We start from the raw sequence: 23916 nt of genomic DNA on the forward strand, positions 1-23916 counted from the left end.
GTTTTTATATGGCAGGATATTTTCCAAAATTACTTGTGCTTTAGATCCCATTCACTTCCTAAAAAAAAAATTTTTCCACCAAAACCTGCTGAAAGAGAAATCTACTGCAGAAAGGGGCAGCTGCACCTTGCAGATATGCACAGCTGAAGATCTTTTATGTAAGACTCCCCCTGACTGTGTGGAGAGCTGTTAAGATGTCAGATCATGGTTTGTTGCTCTTAGGGAGGCTGCTGCAGCACTCAGTCAGAACAAGTTTACGTCTTGGAGGAATTAATTTGTCTGAATAATGTCATCCTGGTTAAACAAAATGTTAGGGAAAATATGCAGCGTTCTGGCGCACCTCCCTGAACTGATGCCTATATATGGGGATTAGCCAGCATGAAAGGGATCCTGCTGAGTCAAACTGGATTATAGCAGTATTATTTTATAGAGACAGTAGAAAAGCGGATGGAGGAAGGAGCTAGGGAAACCTTGCAAAAACATCAGCTATTTGACATGTTAAAGCAAACAGCATAGATGTGAAAATGCTGCCTGCTTACACAAGTGCATCAGAGCCAGGTCAGCAGACAGCAGTAACCCAAAAAAAAAGTTTTTACCCCTTTTAGCCCTTCAAGCAATGCAGCTCCCAGAAAGCAAGGTGGACTCCTGTGCTTTCTCAGGCATCAGGAGATGTGCTTGTGTTCCCATGGTGGCACCCTCGCAGTGGTGGCAATGTTCCTTATATAGGGAGGATGTCCTGGAGAGCTTTGCCAAGCCTTCCCAATTGCCCAAGCAGCACGTGAGGGGGCAAATGAGCTTGCAGCCTCAGCTCTCAGAGCCCCTGGGGAGCTGGTGCAGATGGCAGGAAGGGAAAACGTAGGTTTTCAATAAAGTCCCTGAGATGCCTCCATTTATCATCACCAGGCACTCACACAATCATTTATGTGGTGATTGTTCAGTGCTGGCTGGAGACTCAGGGCTGGTGGCAATTCACAAATGGGACATGTTCTTGTACATCTTGTTTGCAGAGCTGGATCTGCAGTGTGTTCTTTGAACATGCCTGGAGGGCTGATGTCCTCTCTCTCTCTCTCTCTCCAGCAAACAGCTTGACCTTACAGTAATGGCATCAATTCCTCTGCCTGTCTTGTTGTGGCCCAGCAAATATTAACCTGTGCAAATAAGAGATGCCCTAAACCAACTCTCTGCACCCTGCAGTGCAGGGACACAAGACTGGGTGAATATCCTACAGCTGCAGTCCGTGAACAGTGCAGAGGACCCAAGGGTGGGTGAAGAAGACCCCTCCACAATTATGTCATTAAAGTACAGACCCTATTTAAGCACATAAAAGCAGCAAAACTCAGGCAGAGGAAGAGGTGGCACATTTTAAGCCAGAAGGAGTTGTCACAGTATGAGACAAGGCCTGTGCCTCTCTTTGTAGTGCATCTATTCAGCAGTGCTGGTCGTGGTGGATCAAAACCCCTGTGCCTGCTCCCCCTGGGAAGTGTCAGTCGAACTGAGTGTGGGGGATTGTGCTAAAAGTTGTGCTTTGCAACATTGAGCTGAAGACCACTGTGGTAGCAGTGGAAAAACACTTCTCCATCCTCCACTGCCCAATGCCAGAATATCCAATGCAATGCTATGCTAGTCAGAGCGCACAAACACATGGTTTGAAGGAAAAATTCAAAAGCATTTGAGTCATGGGAGTATAAAAAAATTCTCAAAAAACCAAATAGAACATATCAGTCATGTTGTAACTTGGAAAGCCAAAATTTCCTCCCAAAGACAGCAGTGATGCTGTTTCCAAGATTCCAGGACGCATCTCTGTCTGGAGCTAATAGAGACATGTTTTTTAATCCAAGTTTCAAGCCCAGTGAAATCCATTTCTGACAATAAGAACCTAGCCAGCTGAAGAAATCACACCATGCCTTCCTAACCCACCTTTTGCTCACAGGTAGCATTGCAGTCCATCCAGCTCACCCCTCCAGCACTGCCATGCCCATCGTGGTGCCCACTGCACACCCCCCCTGGATTAAGGCCCTTTTCCACCTCCTTTTTGCAATCATCTGTATTAGCCTTGTGTTTTTCCAAGTGGGAAGGTGGAGCAGGCTGGGAGACTGTGGTGGGAAGACAAGTGCAGTCCTGACCCACATCATCCCAATGAACACTTTCATCCCTGCCTTGACCCTCTCTGGCACATCTCAGGTTATTTTCTGCATGCTGGCTTCAGCTGGAGCTGCAACAAGAGCTCTTCTGGAGCAGTCTTTTCTGTCACATTTCCCCTACATCTAAGAAAGGGCAGTTTTGGTTTTGCCCTCCAGCTGAGGCAGTTTCAGAGCTTGGGTCCACTCATCTCCAGGGCCCATTTCCTAACTACTTAAAATTACCTGGGCATATTGCAACTCCACTTTCTCTTCCTGGCTGCATCAGAGAAAATGGTCAGAACTGCCTTTTCTGGTGGAGTCAGTCCTGAACAAGAGTGAATTAGAGCATGACTAAACAACCAGGCCATGTGGGAGCTATAGGTGGAAGAAAACCTACTTTCTAGGTACTCAGATGCTGCTTGCCTTAAATACACTGAGCAAAGGTGACACCAGCACTGGGGTGATTGCAAGAGTTGTTGGTAAGGCTGGTTAAAATATCCTTCCCTAGGAGGGAGGCACCAATAACTCTCCACCATCACTCCCAAGGCACATGCATGTCAGCCCAAGCACGTGGCTTGCAGTGAGATGAAGTTATCTGGGATGAATTCCACCACAAGCATCAGACCCATTTAACAGCAATCCCCTTGTGCCCCCTTAAAGAAATAGCAGTAAAAACCAAAACAACCCCCCGCACTCCCTGTGTGTAAACATCAGCAAAAACTAAGTCGTTTAATATATTTTGCAAAAGTAAAACCAGAGTAACTGCTTTGCCTCCAACACATCAGGAACATATTATTACCACATTGTCTTCAGTGATTATTCAAGCAATGCATTTAAATGTTCAGGGAGAAGAATGTGTGCTAAAATATTGTTATGTAACACGGGGAAAATGACTAATTCTGCCCTTGATCTTTTCCTATTTTGCTCCAAGTAAGAGTCATTAGAACTCATTCTCTGGTCGAAGCACCAGCACTGCCGAATTCTGACCCAATTCCCCTGGTGGCTTTTACAGTGGGCTGATCCTATCCCAGGCAGCTGAGCTGTTCCAGAATTACTGAGCATAACTGTCTTCTGAATCAGTCCTCCAGGGCTGCACTTTTCCAAAGACAGGTGGAATAAACAATGCACATTTCCCCATGCTCCCTGCTGATGGAGGTCAGAGATCATTTACTTCCCGTTCCTCATGACTTGTGAGGAGTCTGGAGCCTTACCCATGAGCCAAGTGGGGCCCGCTCCATCCAGCAGTTGTGTGCATACTTCAGCAACTGCTGATTCACAGAGTGAGACTGCTACATGAATTCCTCTCCTGACAGCAGATGCAGAAGATGAAGACCTGTTCTGTGTATCCTTACTTTCAGTCCATTTGCATCAACAGTATACATGCAAGGCAAACAGACCCGTCTGTTCTTACAGACAGCTATGAAAAGCTAACATTTTCCTATCCTAGTGGAAAAATTAAATAAAACAACAAGCAACAGTTACAAAAAAAGAAAATCAGAGTTGAAAATTTTTCCATAGCCTTTTTTAAGTTGTGACCCAATCCAACTTGTATTGGACTGAAACATGCCCTACATGAATAGAAATAAGGTGACACTGACCCTGGGCTGTATTCACAGAAGAGTTCTAGTTACAGCCAGCGAGAAAAAACAATGTTGTTTAAAGCTCCAGAAAGGCCCCAGACTTCCCCTCCTAAAAGAAAATTTTGCATAGGAAATGCCTAATCCTGCCACACTTTTGAGAATCAGCTTTTTACTAGTCGGAAGGAAAAAAAAAAAGAAAATCTGTTCTTGGGGTTTCCTTTCAAAGCTTTTAGATTCTAGTCTTCAAAACATGTTATTTAAAATTTTCATTTTGAGGGATAGCTGGGGTGGAAACAGAAGTTCTCAATGATCTTCAGCTGAAATCCATTTCTTGAGCAACTTTCTCCCTAAGTCACTTTCTCCCATCCCTAAGGAGAGGCAGGGATGGGTTTTAGCTCTCACAGGGCTGTGTTACCCCATCAGGTGATATATCACAGCTCAAGTATCTGCAGTCCTGATCAGGCTGGGCTTGGTTTGTTATCCTTCCTATAACCTCCAACTAGGAGCATAATACTGTGCATGATTAGATAGGATGGACAAGTCTATATCTTGCTCAGCTTAGAATTAAGAGGGAGAAAATTTATTGAAATCAAGTATCTGGGATTTATCCAGATATTTCCACAGCCAGAATCCAGCACCTTGGGGCCAACCCTATAACATTGTCTCCCTTTTCCTAAGATTGAATTCAAAGGCACTCGTGAAGCTCATCACTGCATTAGCTCATTCCACTGAGATTTACCCAATCTGCCACAGAGATCCTAATTGTCACCCACTGGACACCTGATACAACACTTCTGATAATTTTAATTAACCACATCCAAAATAAAATTACCAGCTCAGTCCTCAGTGAGTCTGACCTGAAACCATGTCCCCTCAGTGACAGCGAGGGCTGCTCTAAGTGAAGGAAAATGCATCAGCTTGCTAAGGGATGGTGAGGCAGAAAGTCCCTGACCATACCAGGAAGTTCTGGAAGGCAAACAAGGCTCCTTCTCCAGCTAGAGCACCAGGGCTTATTTTGCAATTAGGCAAGAGAAGATAAAGGGACAAGCAAATTTCCTGCTGTGATGGGGCATTTGCAATGCAGTCCCTATAACTGCATCTCATTCCTAGCAGTACCAGTCTACACAGCCCTGGGTTATTATGTAGTGTCTTGGACTGCTTAGAGGTAATAAGCATTCACTGAAAATGGACTGCTATTAGCCACTGGCAAAAGCTGAATATAATAGTGCCAGCACTGGAATATGTTTTCCACCCATTTACAAGAGAAGTAAAATAACAGGAGGGAAAAAAAAAATCACATTTGCCAGTGTTTGGAGCGTAGTGTGCTCTACATACAATTATCGAGAGAATGACAGGAAATTGACCCATTTACTCAGAAAAGTTCCTATCGTGTTCTGCACTATTTCATTTCATGCCCATTTGAGAACAAGTCATTTCTCTTCAGGGCAGAAGATAAATTGTCAGCTCGTACACACATCTCTTTCCATTGCCAGGCACAAAAATATCACAAAGAAACATTTTCCTGCCCTCTGCTTAATTTTCTTCTTCTTCTTCATCTTCTCTAATAAATGGTGTTAACTATAAAAGTCAACAGACTGTAAATAAACTCCATTCTATTCCTTCCTTACCTTATGATTGATTTTTGGATATAATGTATTCCACCCACAAGGTCTCTTGTCTGATTCAACTGCTTTTCTCAGCACCAAAGAAAAATCAGATAACCTCGGTGGAATAGCTTCATGTAAAAACAGAAACATTTGGCAACTACAGTTTTCCTAATGGCACACTGCAGTACAGGCTATAGAGCACATCAGTGCCCAGCTCTGTGTCAGCATGGGGAGAGTCCTGGGTATTTAGGCTGCCAGCAGGGCCATTTCAGAGACAGCAGCAGGAAAAGGTGCTTGGGTTATGTATGGACACCTTGGACAGGGCGTGGGGAAGCCCCAGGCACCTTCCCAGTTTGGGCTTTGCCCATTTGAGCCAATCACTTCTCTTCTCTGAATGTGCTTGACAGAGGGCAAAAGAGCAACTGGATCACCATCATGGATGGGAAATTCACACAAAAATTGCTCTCTTCAGGACCCAGAGACCTGAAGACAGCAAGGTCCATGGGGAGAGGCAGCATGTGCAAGTAAGAAGAAAAAAGGACATCATGGAAACAGATCTATCTACAGCCTAAGCTCAGGTTTCTAGAGAACTGAGCTTGCTGTTCCTGCTCCATTCAAGCAGCAGTGCTCAGCTCTGGTTAATATCAAGGACATCAATCAGCAGAGAATCCCATGGCATCCCTGATGGAGGTGCCAGCAGTCTGGGTTTGCAAGAACACAGGTGTCTCCTGTGCTGTACAGCTGAAGAACTGCTAATGTAAGGATGAGCCTTGGGCACAGAGGAGCCAGCATGGCAGTAATTCTGTGCTCCCCAGCTCCTGTCAGATCCATCAAACACCATTTCAGTCCACAGCTGGTTTCTCACACCAGTTTCTTGAGGTTTAAATTAGAGCAGCTCCACAAACCTCCAGTTCACACAACTTTTCCCGCAGGTGGCACACTGGCCAGCACACCCCACCTTATGTTCCAGCCCTTGCTCTGCAAGGTGCAACTTCTTTCGCGTGCCCATAGTGCTGAACAAGACACTGCTCATTTGCTCTGGAACTCTGTATTCAATCTCATCATTTAACACTGTTCTTTCACCTGAATAGTAGCTTCCCTGTGCTCTTCCATCCTGGAGCATCATTTCTAGGAGTGAAAATTACCAATCATTTGGAGCAGGAAATGAGATGGAGAAGGGAGCTCAGAGCCAGAACCAGCCTCAGTAGTTGCAGCACTCTATTCCTATACTGAGCACAGCAAAACTCATGTTTTGCAGAGAAACCAGGCATGGAAAGTGTTATAAAGGGTTTGACTATGGTGAAGATATGGGATGGGAATATGCAGAATATCAGCTTGGGAAGTGCAAAGGAAAGAAGAGCCTTTCTTCACAAACAAGCAAAATAATCAAGGTTCTGCTAATTCACATCTGGACTACTTCCCCTCTCCCCTCTCAAAAGGGATTAGCAGAATAACAAAAGGAGGAATTTTCAGGTCAAGAATCATATGGAAATTATAGTCAAAACCAAATTGCTTGGATCTGGTCTTTGTCCCAGGGAAAAGCTGTTTGCTCCTGCTTAGTACAGAGCCCAGCCTCTAAAACCTGGAGTCTGCACATGCCTACAGGGAATGAGAAAAAGAAGGAGAGAGAAATAAAACAGCTCCCTACCTCACAGTGAGAGGATTTTGTTCCTCTCTGGCCAACAGTACAGACACCTAGACATGTGTAAGAGAACAACAGAGATCATTACCTGCTGGGGAATAGGATTGCTATTCCCCTCTATGAGGGCAGCCAGATTCACTCAACTCCCTAGGAAAAACAGTAGAAGCATTAAGAGACACTTTTTTACCTGTCTTCATCAGCTAAGGAAAGAATTTCCTGTGGCTAATTACACATTTTAGCACCAAGGTAGTGATTGTCCTCTAACTGTAAACATCTGCCTCCAGCCTGGGGGAGAGCCCAGCTCTGACCACAGTTCCTTGGGCACTGGCACTGGGCAGACAAGACAGGATGGTGGTCCCTTACCTCCAGCCCCAGCACACACAGCTATGGGAACATGACCATTTCTGAAATGGGATTCAGCACTGGAGGTGCCAGCTCCTGACTGTGTGCAGCCTCCTGCTATGTGCCAACCCCATCCAGTCCTCTGCCCAGCTGCCCACCTTGCCTGATCAAAGCCCACAGAGGCCTTTGGGTCTGAACTCTTCCCTTAAGGTCAGATTCAAAGCCCACCACTCCACATATCTGTGGCAATTTTCCCACTGATGGGATAGAGTTCCAGTTTTCAATCAGGTAATAGCTTGCTGCTTACCCACAGACCAGGCTCACTGGGCTCATTCTTGGTCCCTTAGAAGACAACCAAATTCTTCCTAACATTGAAAAAAAGGAGACAGGGCTCTTCAAATGCCCCACTCCCTCACCTTGCTTCCTATTCCTTTATTTATAAGTGTTGAAGTATGAGGTTCATATTAATGCCATAGCCCTGAAGTTCTGTTGATTGCCACCCAAGGGTGAGACCAGGGATGTGACCCATCCACCACCTGTGCAGGAGGAAACTCCCTTGCACAGTTGGAGAAAATTTGCCTCCAACTTCCCACCTCACTTCATACATAAATTCTCATATTCTCTCCACATGAAAAAAAAAAAAAAAGAAGGAAGAAGGAAAACAAATACCTTCCTCTGCCAATACATACATGTGTACACATGCACAAATACTTAGGAAAAATTGAAGAATCTGTAGATGGAGGGGTTAGTGCCAGATTTTAAAATTATTAAACATTATGTACAAAGAAAACATAATGAGCTCCTATGGGATGTAGAAAAAATTACCCATGAATGAGAGGAAAATGGATAACCACTCCTGGGTTTGCCACTGGTGAATTATTTAATAATCACTCCCCAGCAGACGGAATATATTTATCTACCCCATTGGAGCACACTTTGCAATTTATTTATACTGCTTTAAAATATGATTATTTATTTAAAAAATAAACAAGGTAACCACATTGGAAAAGGGAAGGAAACAAGTTTAGAGGGGGGAAAAGTATGGTTTGTGCTTTTCAGTTAATTTTAGGGAATTTCCACTAAAATTAACTTGAATCTTCCTTACTTTTACTTTAAAAAACAGAAAGTGAAAGTTCTTTTGATCAAGCCAGTCTAGATTCTTCACACACTCAAGAGGATCACTTTGTGAGATGGGGTCTATATCTCATGTCTTTCATTAGACCCGTTGTCTTGGGCACCACACATCAGATTCAGCTCCTATAAATTTTAAAGAAAATATTTAAATTGGGATCAGTGGGAGCAGGCCTACAACTTAGACTAATTTGTTTTATGGGATCCAGTCCCTTATCTAAGTTAGAGTGACTCTAACCCATGGCTCAAACAGCACTCAGCCTTGCCATTTAATTAGCTACTTATTCTAAAATGCAAAGGGTGCCATTTAGCAAAGTTTGAAAATGCAAAAGGTACCCTTTAGTACCGTATAAGTGCATAAGTGAACTGCCGGCTTCTAAAATTAAAGCAGCAGTTGTGAGCAAAAGGCTCTGCCCACTCAACAGCTAAGTGTATTACTGATAATTGAAGACTGACTTGGACAAACCTGAGGGAAGGTCCACAAGAGGAAGGAATACCTTTTCTGGGCAAATGCCAAATCATTTCAGATTGAATTCAGGCTTCCAGATTCTTCCTGTGCAAGTCTGTGTGTATGTACAGGTACACATTAGCCATGCAGAGCAGCACAGAAACTCTATTACCCAGCTGGGCACAGATGTTTTTAGAAGTTGGAAATATCTGGGAGAGGGAAGGTCAAGAGAAACCCTGCAGTGTAATACAAGCTTGCATACTTTGCCTGAAGAAAACAAAAAAAACCCGAACCCCAAGCCCTAAACCACTGCTCCCTCATCAAAGAAAAAACTACTTGCTGTTGGTGAAACCTCTTCACAAATTTTTCAACAATCCATTCTGATTTTCTTTAAAACCAGTGAAGTTTATTTATAGATCTCAAATGTGAAGAGTCCCATGATGGTTATTGGAGATGTAACATTTTCTAAAGTGACTAAAGAATTACATGACTTACTACTAAAAGTTTAAGTCTCATTGTCAAGAGTGGGTTAGCAAACCAAAAGGAGCCAATTCCTCAGTCATTTATGTGCTTTTGAAAAAGTTTCCCCAGGTCCTGATGATATTTTCTCTCTCACACCTTGCTTCACCTTCCCAGGCCAAGAAAATCTGCAACTAAGATGAATCAAGAACAGGTATTTTGTAAAAGATTTCACCTTAAAAAAAATAGAAACCTGATAGACTAAAATCCAGCTGCAGGCATGGATGTCAGTGTTTTACCAGCTAGCTAGTTCAGCAAAAGGGCTGCTCTATAAATAATCCAGTATAGTGAATCTTTGAAGTAAAAATGGACTACTAGAATACTCACTTAGTTCAGGTTGAGGAGACCAAACCAACGTGTCCTCCTTACTAGGAAAAGACTCAAACATAGGTAAATCCTCTCTTGAACTGGGAGTGCTGCACTTCCAGCAAAAAATCCAAACTAACCTCTACAATCTCAACATCCTGGAAGAGTAAAAGCAAATTCACTGTGTATTATTTCTGGAAAGAGAGAGATCAGATTTCCAATATTACTTCCACCACAACAATCCAACACATGAAGACAGACAGTACAGATGTGCACAGATGTCTCTGGTGGGATGTGGACAAGGGAGCCAAGTCCTCCCTACATCCTCCTGAGACAGAAAGATGGAAATGTCAAACACCCTGTGCGGTTATGCACTCGTTTATTTTAAAGACAGAAGGGATTAAATACATCTACATAAAGGAAAGAAAAAGTGTTTAAACAACAATAAAAAAAAGATTTAGTGGCATTAATAAAGAACTCCCTTAAACTAGCATGTCACCATTAAAGAAATTAATAGGGCATGCAAGACATTTCAGTGGAAAGTGAGCAGTGCTCACATTAGAGCCTTTAAAGTTTTCACATGACCTCATGACAGACTACGGCATTCCTGTGCAAAAGTACCCTCTAAAAAAGAGATGGGGGCATTCAAGTCTATAAAAGAGTGATTTTAAAATTTAAATGATATGGTCTAAGTCTAAAATGCAAAGGTTAAGGGAATATTAGAAGGGCAATAATTCTATCTGATTAAACTTTTATCCAAAGTGACAATAAAATGTTCAAAATGAATTAAGGACTTTATTAACAGATGCAGAGGCTCTATAAAAAGAGTTTGAAATCTAAGTACCAGAGAGGAGAGGTTTTATTTTTTTTTGTCTGGATGGAGGTGATATTACTATAAAACTTTAATCTTATTGCCATGCCACAGTGAAAGTAAAACTGTCAGAGGTAATACAGCAAATCAAGATTGCTTTCTCCCCCTACTCTGTTGCAAGAGCCTCTTTCCAGAAGATAAGAATATGCATGTTCTGTGTATGGCATTGTTCCTATAGGTGATAGACACATAGACAGGTTATGGGCTGATGATTCACCTGGGCTTCTGCTGGTTGCAACAGTCCCAAGGTGGTAACTACAGGCAAATTATATGGACCATTTCAAATCAGAACTTAGCAAAAACTGGTGCTGTGCCACCAGGGACTCTAGAGAACATTTCAGCTTTTCCAAAACAGAATTCACTATTTCAGGACAGTTTTAGACATTTTACTTGTTTATTAGTACCTGTATGTAGTAAGAGGATAACCATTTCCAAGCCCTTGAACAAAGGCATTTCACTACTTTAGAATGATCAAGTTTAAGCCAGCCATAAACCTGTGGAACAGGATAAAAAAACAAGACTTTTCTGAAAATTATCGCTAAATGCTAGATGTGATTTAGAGCATGGCTAAGCTCCATCAGCGCCTTTAGCAGCCATGATTTCGGCCATCACTAATTTTTCCTTCTGTTTTGCTGCTGCTAAATTCTGGTAACTTGGTTGCCTTGGTGATGGCTGCAGTGCCTGTGGCAGATGCACTGGAAGACATCCTGCTAAGTGGTTTGGCTTTTCTGGGAACTCTTGAGCCTTTTGCATGTTGGCAGGAATGCTGTGATGGCCACCTGTGCCTGTTCCACCACCCTCTGACCCTCCAATGCCAGCACTGGGCACAACCTGGCCCCCAGCCTGCCCCTGTCACACCCTCCATGGGAGGACCCAGGGCTCAACCTCTCTCAGCCCCCACAGAGCCCCATCCTGCTACAGCTGCCCCCATTCCTTGCTGAGGAGCCCAAAAGGCACCTTTAGGGATTCCCACATCCTCCTTTGGCCCTGCAGCACCCACAAGAAAAGCACAGCTCCTCAGAGGAGCAATCGACTGCAAATTGCCAGGGAATCTAGGATGTCAAACAAATATTTTTCTTTTCACAACAGAACATAAATATTTTGCAGCACATTTAATTTAAAAAGTCTAGAAGTTACTCAAAGAGATTGGCGAACGTTGCTATGATGTTCATTTGCTTCCTAAAATGTGACCAGTCACAGATGGCTTGCTGTAGGAAATATTAAATAAATTTTTTAAAGTGTTGTCTGGCTTGAACACAGATTGCATTTACACAGATATCTTTGTTGGTGGGATGCCAAGATGGTGTATTGGTTCAAACATGACCTTAAACAAAAAACTACCTTGTCAGGAGCTAATGGAATATTCATACTTAAAATCTCAATCCCTGATAACATCTGAGAATTAATTTACATTTCAACACTGTTATCCCCCCCCCCCCCCCCCCCCCCCGCCCCTTGCTGTATTTCCCTTCACAAACAAGGGAAAGTATCTGGGTTTGATCAGCAGCAACTTTTAGGTTTTGGGTGCAATAACCATTACTTTTTATGTCTTTGAAGCAGTTGAAAAACCTCCTACATGAAAAAGGTTAAGTGACAGGAGAATCTGGAAGGCCACTCAGTGTTAAAGAGTCAAACAGCAAGGATGCAAATACAATGAGCTGCAAGCATTAAACACATTAGTAGATTGACTTCAGCAAGAAAATAAAAATCAAAACAATACGAAGATTTTTTTGATGGCCAGCATCTGCAGGAGCACATTCCTATAGCGACTAAAGACTATCGAATCTGTGCTTCATAACCTCACACCAAAGAGGTCACAAAGATTCTTGGTTTAGTTCTTTCCATAAAGCTTTATTTTTAAAAAGAACAAAAACCTTTGAAACATGGGCATGTAACATAAGAGCAGCCACCAGTTCCTAACTGCCTGCGCTTCCTGCACTGCCTCAGAGAGCTGCGTGGCAAGTCTGCTTTGACACTTACAGCATCAGGTTGGTGTGGAAAACCTCCATGGTACTTCTGTGTCAAATGTTTGTCAGGAAACAGCAGCCAGGGAAAAGCAGGGACAACGCTGAGCGGATTTCATCACCGTTTTCAGCAATCCAGGTGCCCCATGAGTTCCATGCTCACCGACGCGCGTGGTGCCATCCCTGCCTAGCCCCCACAGAGGCGTCGCAGAGATGGGCACACACTGTGGCACCTCACTGACCACAGCAACCTCTCTGCTCCTGTGAAGGCTGCTACCTACCAGTGCACAATTATCTATTGTCCCCAGCAAATGCCACAGCACCAGAGTTAAGCTATAATGTGGTTTTCCTTCTGCTCAAAATACCCCAGTGGATTATTTCTCTCTTCTGTCAATATTGTACTTGGACCATAGCTTTGTAATCAATGCAGATGAGATGAAACAATAGTCTTACAATTTGCTTTGTCCCAACGTGAGTACCAAACACTCTCCATACTCTTAAAATCAAGAAACTTTTTCTCCTTTCACGACTCCCATTTGTTGTACTTTCCCTACACTTGCATTATTTTGTTTTTTTCCAACCAGAAATCTCCCAAGCCCACTGGGGTTTCTGTGTGCGTGATGGCAAGTTAAACAGTTTCCCCCACTGCAAACAAACATCACATGCACACAAATCATGTCCTGGAGTGAAAAGCAGAGGCAGACACTAGAGGGAGGATCGACTCACAGACTGAGCTTTTGCCAGAGCAAATTCCTTGGAGTGTGGCTTCACCAAGGAGACGGCTCAAGTGGCATGCTGCAAGAGCCTGCTGGGCTGCCTAGCACTCAGGCTTGCAAATCACTGTCTGGACTGAAGGAAGAGGGTATCTGGAATTGAGAGTGAGCAAGACAAGATTTTGCTCTCTTCAAGGCTGCTCAGGGAACCATCCTTGCTAAATCCAAACACACCCATTCCAGGACAGATTCAACTCTGTTACTCACAGGTACTGCAGCGTGCTTTGCCAGCAGCTCTGCACAGGGGCACTGGCAAAAATAAGCAATACTTAATGGTTTGTTTACTTCAGTGAGTTCCAATTTTTTTGTGTCTGGACACTGCAGTGCTTTAACATCACTGCATTAGAGAGGACAAAGCTCCATAATACACAGATCTGATGGAAACACACACCTAAATTACAGGCCCCGTTTCAAATACAGTACAGCCTTTTCAGAATAATTGTCTTCAGCAGTTTGAATTGACAAATAACTACGCAGGGTTACAAGCAAGCAGTAGGACTACTTGGAAAGGAAAACTGTCATGGTGCCTTCCACCCTCCTGGGTTTTCCAAGAGCCCTCACTAAGCTTTCAGATGCTCGTTCTTATTCCTGTGCAGTCTCTAAACAGCAGTGATTGGAAGAGGGGAAGAAAAGAAAGGAAGCTCCTTCACCTCAAGATCCTGGCAGGCTGAACTGCAAATAGGTAGAAAATTGGGGCGTGGAAAACCTGAGCTGTATAGTGCAGGATGTGTTTGTGGTCCTGGACTCGTAATTCAAGCTCAGAACCAGAACAAGCAAGGCTAGAAAAACATCCCTAGGTCTGCCCATGCCTAGACCTTAACCATTCCTAAGAGATGTTTGTCCTGCCTGTCCTTGAAGGCTTCCAGCAATGGAGATCCATGATCTAAACAAACTGCATTTAAACTTCTCAGGGTCAGATCTCCATCTGCGATATGGAGACAACACTGTTGCCTTTCCCATAGACTTGCTGTTTACCAAGAAGTTTTTCAGAAACAAAGACTTTCATTCACTGACACACCACAGTGAGAGCTCATTACAATGGTATCTCCAGATGCTGCTCAGGCAGCAGAGGGTGAAAGTAGCAAGTAGTTCACTGAGGAAGTTGTGAAGAACAGATGAAAGAAAAGAGATGAACACTGTAAACACTGGATGTAACTTGCCAATAACCATCTACACTTAACTGCAAATGAGGAAGATACTACAAAGATGTTATTCTTTCCTTATAAGCCATTTCTGCTAGCTTGCAAAGGCAGCAAGCTTTGGGATACATTCCATAGGGAAAGCTCAACACACAGCTAAAATCCATTGCTAAATGACTTTGCCATCCCCTCTACTGTAGCATGATCCCTAAGTGGATCTATAGCCAGTAACCATAAAATCCCATTAGTCCTGCAGAGAGGGAGACTATTTTCTTCCAAAGAATATACAGTTGGTCAGTGGAATTCACCCCGTGAGGCAAGAAATTCACTGAATGGCAGCAGCTGGTCCTTCACAGTATCATCTTTTCAGTCACTAAGAACTCTTCATTTCCCATGGTATAGTTTTTCTAGATTATACACGTCAAATCAATGCTTAGTTCATATAATCAAAATATGAAAAATGCCTCTAATTATAAAAGCACAAGGCAGAGACAAGACTACAATTCAAGTTGTTATGGCTGCCAACACACACAGGAGGAAAGATCTGGATTCTAGCAAGTCGTCACAAAAATCCCAAGTAAGCCCAGGTGCGGAGGAGGACTCATCACTTAATATGGAGACATTTTTAAATAGGGGCCATGAAAAGGAATGAAAAGTGATCCATACCTAACAAAACTTTGCACCACCAAGACATCAGTGAATAGTTAATCAGCATGTCATGCCCAATCTCCCAACACAAACGTATCTATTAAAACACTGTCCAGCACTATGGTACTTTACCAAAAATATCCCCCTTGTGACACTGTTCTCATTGGTAGCATCAAGTTGCTTTACCTCCACAATCCATAGCTGGTCTTCCTCTAAAGCAACACTCCAGTCAGCTTTCTGGAAAGTCAATTACACCAAGGTATATTGGTCTCAGAATCCATCACCAAGGTGAGCTCGGTGCAATTCTTGGCAGGGGTCGCTCTCATGTCTTCCAAGAACACTATGACTTTTCCTTCTTACAGGCTTGATTTGCAGGCTTCTTGTCCTGTCCTTGTTGGACAGCAAGATGAATTGGCCCTGTCTTCTTTAATATGAGCCTCTGGGTCTCTACAGAAGAGTCTCTGTAAAGCATTACCTCATCATCTCACAGTACACTTTCTCCCCTTTCTTTATAATTGCAGTTTAGAAAGGAGGTTATTGACCTCTGCTGACTCCCCCACCCATCCACCTCTGCAAAAGAACCTTTTCTCTTGCCTTGTGACAAAATAAGAGGCATGACCCATCCCCTGTAACAGCTGGTAGGCCACTGAAAAACAGATGCAGTCTTCCAGAGGGTCAGCTAAGTTCAGCTGTCCCAGTTCTGACAGAAGCTGCTCATCGACATATTCTCTCACACGCTTTTGTACCTCCTAGACCTGGACTCCTGGAAACTCCAGGTGCAGCTTATGTAATAGCATCACGTCCTCCTATATCTGTGCCCTGATTGCACAAGAACATTTACCGCTCAAAGTAGTAGAGTTGAGCTTATGGCCACTATTCCTCCTCCACCTGCACTCTCTATTTTTTATATCAGCTGTTGCTGGGTGGTATCAATAGAAAGGACTGTTACACTCTCAAGGGATTTACTAATTTTTCACTTCTACAAACGATCAGTTTATTAGATGTAACAGATTTCCCTTGACAATATGTTTTTTCCATGGAACTACCAACTGGGCGCAGACTAGCACAATTATCAATGCTAATAATCAGTAGCCTGTGAGCAAGCCAGAACTCTGGACCTGTTTTGTGGCTGCTATGCCCATGGACCACTTCTGTTGAGGGTAAGAAATACCCAGGGTTGAGCCTGCTGCTGCCTGGCACAGCCCAGCTCCATCTCTGTGCCACAGGAGCTGAGCCTTAATGCTTTTCGATCCATGGGTCACAGGTTCAGCTCCCTGCTGCCGATGACTCACACAGGAGCTCCGAACTAAAACTAGCAACACCAGCTTTTTTCTAGGAGAGGACTGAAGAGCAGCATTGATCTCAATGAAATATTTCGAGGGCAGAAAAATTCCACCATGCAAAGAGTGCGTGACTTCTCTTTAGTTTATTTTATATTTTTGTTCCAGTTGTCATTTTGAATTCAAACTCTTTGGAAAGCAGGCATAATAGTCTTAATGATCCCATTGAGCAGTTTAAATTCAAATTGTGGAGCACTTGCAATACCATGCTGGCAGCACTTTCCATAAATTACTCTCAAATTCAATACGTTGCTTGACAAAAACAAGAATAAAGGGCTTTTTACTTTAAAAAGAAGAAACTTGTATCATAAAAAAAAAATCTTTAAATTATAGTTTCTCTTTTCTGGTCCAATTTAAATTGTTACATAGTTGCTAAATTAGTGCTGTAATCCCTGCTTACAAATTGCAGAATTATTTTTAAAAATAGATGTAGTTTTACTGCAGGGAATAACCTTACACTTCAAACCCGATGCGCTGCAGGAAGCCGCTCTTGCACAGCTTTCAACCAGCCACACTCACGTGCACACAGGGCGAGGTTTTCAATACCAGTCACACTGAAGCCAATAGTAGTCTCACCAGAGATTTCAGTGAGCACAAATTGAGTTAACACTGACATTTTAGAATGATTAGCAAATTTAAGCTTTCCCAGGATGCTCCATGGCATCAGTGGCTCTCATTGTACCATTTCTTTAAAGCATTTCTCTTGTGTTCTGTTCTGAACTATCTTCTCCTAGTGAACTGCAGCCACCGATAGGCCAGGAAGTTAGAAGATTTTAAGAGAAAAAAAAACCTCTAAGATATACTTTTTCTGCTCACAAAACAAGTAATTGGGGGGTGAGGGGGCGGGGGAAGAAAAAAAGAAGGTGGAGCACTATGATCCCAAGCTCAAAGCTGGGGAACAGAAATAACCAGGACAAGAGTCCCGTGTATAATTCTTCCTTCAAGCACTTCCACAGCTTCAATACTATGGAAAGATAGTATTTCACCTGCAAAAAATCCTTATAAGTGATCTTTGGGGATGGGTTTAAGATACTGTTCTCAATACCTCACAGTTCTCAGCAGAAATAGGAAACCTCAATCCCTGGGTCTCCACAGAGCATACCCACCATCTGCCCTGATCTATCTTGACAGAAATGAGAATTTCTTTCTTTTCTTCCTTCAACCAATCCTTCACCATTTCTAGCCCACCACTTCTCTGAAGTCTTTCATCTGACTCTGGCTATTTCTGCTATTTCCCCTTCCCAGTTCCACCATGGTCCTCTCCTCAGGTGGGTCACATTGACTGGGACACAACAGAAGAAACCCTGAGAGGCCAGGAGCATCAGCAAGATCTTGCTGCTTTCTGCATTAAGTGCAGGAGCTCAGCCCCTCCCAGCCCTCACCTCAGAGTGCACATCTCCAGCTGCCAGCCACCAGACTGTCAGGAGAGGGGAGTAAGAATGGAAGAAAATTTCCACATCCTGGAGAAAGTTATCTGGACATCAAAGAACACCCCATTCACAAAACAGCAGCATCACTCTTGCCAGACTGGTGTGTCTGGTTAACCTTGTGCTCAGTCCTTACGATAACACGGTACTTGGACAGCAGACAGCTGGCACTGCTCAACATCTTGCTCTTCAGTCTTTTATAACAACAGTTTCACTGATATTACGCTTCGCCTTTTCCCTGCTCTCAGTCCAGTGTTAAAATCTCTTCAACTACTTAGAGGAAGCAAACCAAATGTTCTTTTGTCAGTAATTTGCCCTGTAAGGGAGGGGGGAAATATACTGATAACATACTGCAGACACGGCATTCATCACGTGCACAGCAGTGCACTGGTTACACTAGAAACTCTATCATGGTATTTCAAATGTTAACTTGACTGTCATCATGACTGGGAAACATCTGTTTCCTATTAACACTTTAGTTTTTACAGTTGCTTTTAGTTCAGCAGTAGAGTCTTAATGGAGAAGGCTGGTACTCTTTTAGAAATAACATCAATAATGAAAGAATCCTTGGATGCAGAGCAAAACCAGCAAACACATTGGCAACAGAACTCGCTGCACTCAGAAGATGTAACAGGAAATGATAGTGATGGGCTTTTGGGTGGGAGGATTTTTGTATGAAAGAAATTAACTGTGGTACTCAAATTCCCATTAAGAAAAATATTTCTTTTCAAACAGGTGATTGATTTCCTTAGATGTTAATTCAGACTTTTGGGGAATTTCATCTTAATTGGATCACTGATAAATAAAACCAGAAACAAAAACAACAAAGAAAACCCCTTCTGCAGGCTATTTAGGCTTGGTACTGACTAACCAGTAATTAAATACAGCTCTTCACAGAAATCTTAATTATGGCTTCACTACACCACAGCTAAGAAGAGTCACACAACAAATTGAGAAGATTAGCCAATTCTAATTGTTTAAAAACATTTATTTTTATTTTTGTGCATAGTTTTTGTGTGCATAAGGCCACAAGTCACACCAGTGAATTATTAAAAAATAATTTAAGGTTTCAAGAATTTATATATCACAACTAGGCCAGTGTTACTAGGCAAGTATTTGTTTATTTTCTTTATATAAATTAAGCCTCTATGACTTGTGTAAGAGGTCAAGAGTTTTCGACTTGGGAAAATAGGGATGTGTGCTAGAAATCAGTGTGAATTAGGTAGACCAGAAACAAGTTTCACTGAATTACTCACACTTACACCAGCTGAGAACCCTGTTTTCTCAGCTGGCCACTGCCATGAATTAGCTGTGCAGTTTTGGGCCAGTCACATCTGCTGCACCTTCCATGGGAATTCAGCTCCAGAGGAATTTGAGTCAAGGTACTTCAGTCCCACTGAGTTTCTACAGATCTAGGATTCCTAGTATGCAAGCTATTTTCTGATAGAGGGACTTTGGGAAACAAAAAATTCCCCACCCACGTTCAAAAACCAAACACCAAAAAACCCCCTAAAACCAATCAACCAATCAACAAAAAAGAAAGGGGAAAAAACCCCAAACCAAAACAAAAATAATCAGAGGCTACAATTCCGCAGAATGTGGCTAGACAGGCTAGATTTTAAGCAGGTCATTAAGACTCAGAGTTCAGGATAACTGCATCACACATCTAAAGGCATCTAAAGACAAAAGCAGTCAGACTGCGCCTCATCAATTTAAGGGTCTCATTCATCTGCAAGAATAACTTGCAAGCCTAGCTCAAAGCCTCAGTGTACTTAAGCATTCATTATCCTGCTGAAGCCAATGCAGGCTTCATTCCACTGAAAAATCAATGAGACATATGCTCTAGGACACAAATTCCTCAGGCCTAAAGCCAGAGGATGGCAGAAGCCTAGATCCCTTGTAGATGTGGCTTTCAACACAGCAGAGTCCTGAGATTTCTGAAAGACACTGAGACATAGGCTCCCAACACTTGTTTCTTCCACATTTAAGAGTTTAATTTGTGCTTGGGTTTTTGTTTTTGTTTTTTTTTTTTTCCTTACTGCATCAGACTGCCAGCTTCCTGCTTCCCATTTTTCACTCACAGTACCAGCTGCCCAGCTACATATATGTAGCCCCATCAGCACTGCAATCCTTTCCCCTGCATGTGCAGCAGCAGATGGATCCAGACGTGTTTTGGGTTAACTCCACAACCATGTTTTTGTGGACTGCATGGATAAACATTTAAAGGCCCCTTCTGGTTATATAAAAGGAAGCTATTAAACGTTTACTCTTTCTTCTGTACTCAGAGCTGCAAAGCCCTATCACAGAACATACAAACGCAGATGCAACCAGGCAATTATCGTTCCTTTATCCCTTAAATAGATAGAAGATAAATTTGAAAGAAAATGAGGAACAGAATCCTTCTCCCTTTCCTTTTTTATCCTTTTATCTCCCAATGTAGGAAGTTTACTGAACCCTTGCCAACAATTCACTCAGGCTAATGAAGTGTATAAGTAATGGGATTAAATAATCTTAAACCATTACTAGTGGCTAATGCAGATGTTTTCCCAAACTAAAGCAGATGAGTGGTGTAGAATGCGTGCTTGATTTAAAAAAGAAGAAAAGAAAGTATCAATCTGCAAGCAGATGAAGTCAATTCCAGCCTGAAGTCAATGAAATGTTTAATTCTAGTTACATAAAGTTGCTCCAATTATATTATGAATGCACCTTTCTAAAGTCTTCAGTGCTTTGCACGTGGTTAAACTTGCCACAAAATGAAGCTTAAATTTTTTATGGTGCCATCATTTTAGTGCAAACAAAAATAGAAATTATTTAAAAGGTACATATTCCACCAAAAGACCATTTAGCTTTTAAAATCAATTTAACAAGGCCCATCTATCACTGCCAATGTAAGTAAGACACAATCCTCCCTTTTTATACTCAGTATTTTTGTAACAATCTCACTGTGAAGGCTCTGTAGAAATAGAGAGAACAACAAAATATTGATGCCATTTTCAGAAATATTTTAGTATTATTGCTCTAATTATCACTGGAATGACAGACATGTCATGAAAAACATCAATTTTTACTTTTAGAAGTATAAATCCAATTATCCAGTGTTTGTAAGAACTCAAAACTGGAAGTTTAAAGAAAGTTCTGTCAGTGTTTTAAGAATGTTCCAGCGCTTTTCCTACTCTAAGTTACAAGGATAATCCTTATATACTGGATGCTAAGGTCAGACCAAGGTAAAGCCTCAGGTACATTATGGGACGTTTCTTTAATTTGCACCTGTGCAACTGGTTCCAGCTACTTGTTATGGGAGTCTCTTAAAATGTGTAGCTCCTCAGAGCAACTGTTAATTGTTTGCTTTAAGACCTTGTTGGAGGCATGAAATGAAATTTTAGGGTAATGTAAGCTTCAAAAGACATCTAATCCAAAGACTCTTAGCTCAGTAGTAAGTCTTCCATCAAGCAAGGCAAAAGTCTTGATTTTAGAAATTTTAGTGCTTTCTTGCATCCCACCTCCTTAATCTTATTGGGCACACAGTGTGTAACCATTTTGGTATCAGATTTCTCAACACAGAAAGCTGAGAACCACACTACTGCTAAAAATGACTGCATAGTCTGCTCCTTACAGAGATGAAACAATCACAAAACCCAGCTCTTTCTCCTGCTGTGTCCACTTTATTTCAGAGGGAAGTCAGACCAGGAAATGTAATTCACCCAGTAGGCTGAAAAGACCAGAGTTCTGAAGACCATAAAAAACCTGTTGCTCATGGTACTGCACAGGGCTGTGAGATTTTAACTGTAAGGCAATTCCACAGCAATGAAAGAAATTAAATGTTTCCCAAGTCTGTGCATTAAAAACAGGGCACAAAGAGGAACGGGTACTCACAATGTAGCAGGGTTCACAGTAGGCTTTCTTCTCCACGGCATAGAAAGGCTGTCCCCTCAGCTTGCTGCTGCACTTTATGCAGGTGAAACAATCCGCGTGGAAGACTTGGTCCATGGCTGTGCAACCGGTGCCCTCTCCGACAACATTCTCCCCGCAGCGGGCACAGCGTCCTGTCACCAGAGGGAAAGGACAGGAGTCAAAGCAAGGCCCTTGTCCCAGCTGCACAGGAGGTCCCTCCACTCACCTGTGGCTGTTGAGGGGGATGTGGCAGCTCAGTCCACAGAAAAACAATTTGTGCTACTGCTGGCAAAGATCCAGTGCCCCTGGAAGGCACTCTGGTGCCAGTCCATATGAAAAGATCTAGAAAGGATTGTCACTGGCTCCCAAGACAACACTCATGTCAGTTGTGCTGCTGCAAGCCAGCAATCATTGTAGGGATCTTGAGCTCCAGATACAAACCACTCAGCTATCATCTAACCCAGCTCCTCAGTTAGATGGGATAAACCTGTGCCTTAAGCCTTGCTTCCACATGAAAGGATTTTGTCAGAGGAGGCCTCATAAAGCTGCCTGATGGCAGCACAATTTAAAATGTTTTTGCTTGTATAGCTTAAACCAATTCTCTCAATGGAGCCAATTACTTTTTTTTTTCCTGTTCAAAGATTAATACAGATTAAGATATTCTGTCTATTTAAAGCATAGAAACTATTCCTAAAGAAACTGATGTGTGGATATTTTATTCTTACCATCCTTCAAGAAAGGTGTATCAGAAACTGCTGGTAAAGACTCTAAGTACAGAGAAGCCTTAAGAGCTCTGTCTGTTTCTGAAAAAGGTCCTTAATGTCAGACACAAATGCATAACAAAAAGTCTGTAGACACGTGCGTACAAAAGGCTTGCTGCCTTGTTCAGATTGTGTCTAAAGATGCTATGTGGCAGACAGTTTTAAAGTGTCTTTAAAGAAGACAAGATTTCCTTAGCTCATGGGAAAAACATTTCCCTAGGGAAGACTGTGGTGCAGAGGTGATAGAAGAGGTGGGTAGAAGGCACACCTTTGCCATTTTTCTCAACCATTTGGGTTCTAGAAAATGGAGATAGCCCCTGAAGTTCTGATGTCCCTACATAACAGTTGATGTTGCAAATGGAAGGCATTAAGGACAAGGTCAGCCACACTACACAGGAGAACCCCATCAAAGGTAACAGAGCAACTATGATCTGGGACATTGCCCCACTCAAAATGGTACCCCCCTCCAGTTTAAGAATAACTGTGGCGACCCCAGCCTTGGGACCCTGCACTTCTTGAAGGCTTCATGGGTGGAGTGGTGTGGTCAGTGAGCATGGGAAGGGAAGCAAGAGCTGAGGTACATGCAGGAAAGCAGACCGAGTTCAATACAGAATTATTCATAAAGGCATATAGAAATAATATGTACCTGATAATAATTACATAATCCAGTAGTGACATAATGCTCCCTCATACCTGTTTATTGGCCTTTTCATGCAAATACTGCACATCTTCTACAAGTTAGACCTTCTTGTCATCTCAAGAGTAGGGCTGGTGCCCTTCACTGTGAACTGACAATGTCCCCACACTCATGACTTCTTTCCTGCCTGTCCCACACTCCAGCAAGCTACATTCAGGGAACAAAGCATGTAAGCTACTTTTGGATCCCTCAGGATGTGGCAGGATGATATATATACACATTTGAGATATATTAGGAAAGCTTGGAAAAGAACCCAGATCATTACGATTTGCTACAATGGTATAACTGTAGTTGGCTTTACACAGGACAGACAGTTCCTGACTCAAACAGCTCCCAGCCTGAGCAATGTGGAAGGAGAACTCACCAGATGAATCCAGACAAGTCTGGAAATCCCCCAAATGGAATTAATAATGATGTATTTAAACTTAACTTTCCTTAGCATTTGTTCTTAGGGTTTTGATTGTCACTGTTGTGCTTTAATCACTCCACTGTAACACTTCTAGAGAGGACTCCTTTTTTATAAGCAGAAAAGGAATTCAGGTTTCCCAGCATGGTAGTGAGGCTACAGAGCACAGGGGAAGAATGGAAAAAACCAATCAGGGCAAGAAAAAAAAAAACCCCAAACTCACTGGAGAGAACCACAGGAGTGAGCACTGCGCTGAGAAGAAGGCAGAAGATACCTCCCGTGTAGCACAGGAGAGCCCTGCTGA

At 42.6% G+C, this 23916-nt stretch overlaps 1 protein-coding gene across 1 annotated transcript in view; it reads right to left on the reverse strand.

The window, feature by feature from the left end:
* The window catches only part of LPP (LIM domain containing preferred translocation partner in lipoma), a 319560-nt gene that overhangs the window by 22912 nt on the left and 272732 nt on the right, over positions 1-23916 (reverse strand). Inside the window, exon 10 of the mRNA XM_036388370.2 lies at positions 21731-21900. Coding sequence (XP_036244263.1) covers positions 21731-21900 — 170 coding nt within the window. The remainder of the gene's footprint in view (positions 1-21730; positions 21901-23916) is intronic.

This window comes from Molothrus ater, chromosome 10 (genome assembly GCF_012460135.2).
Source record: "Molothrus ater isolate BHLD 08-10-18 breed brown headed cowbird chromosome 10, BPBGC_Mater_1.1, whole genome shotgun sequence".
In the NCBI taxonomy this organism is placed as follows: Eukaryota; Metazoa; Chordata; class Aves; order Passeriformes; family Icteridae; genus Molothrus; species Molothrus ater.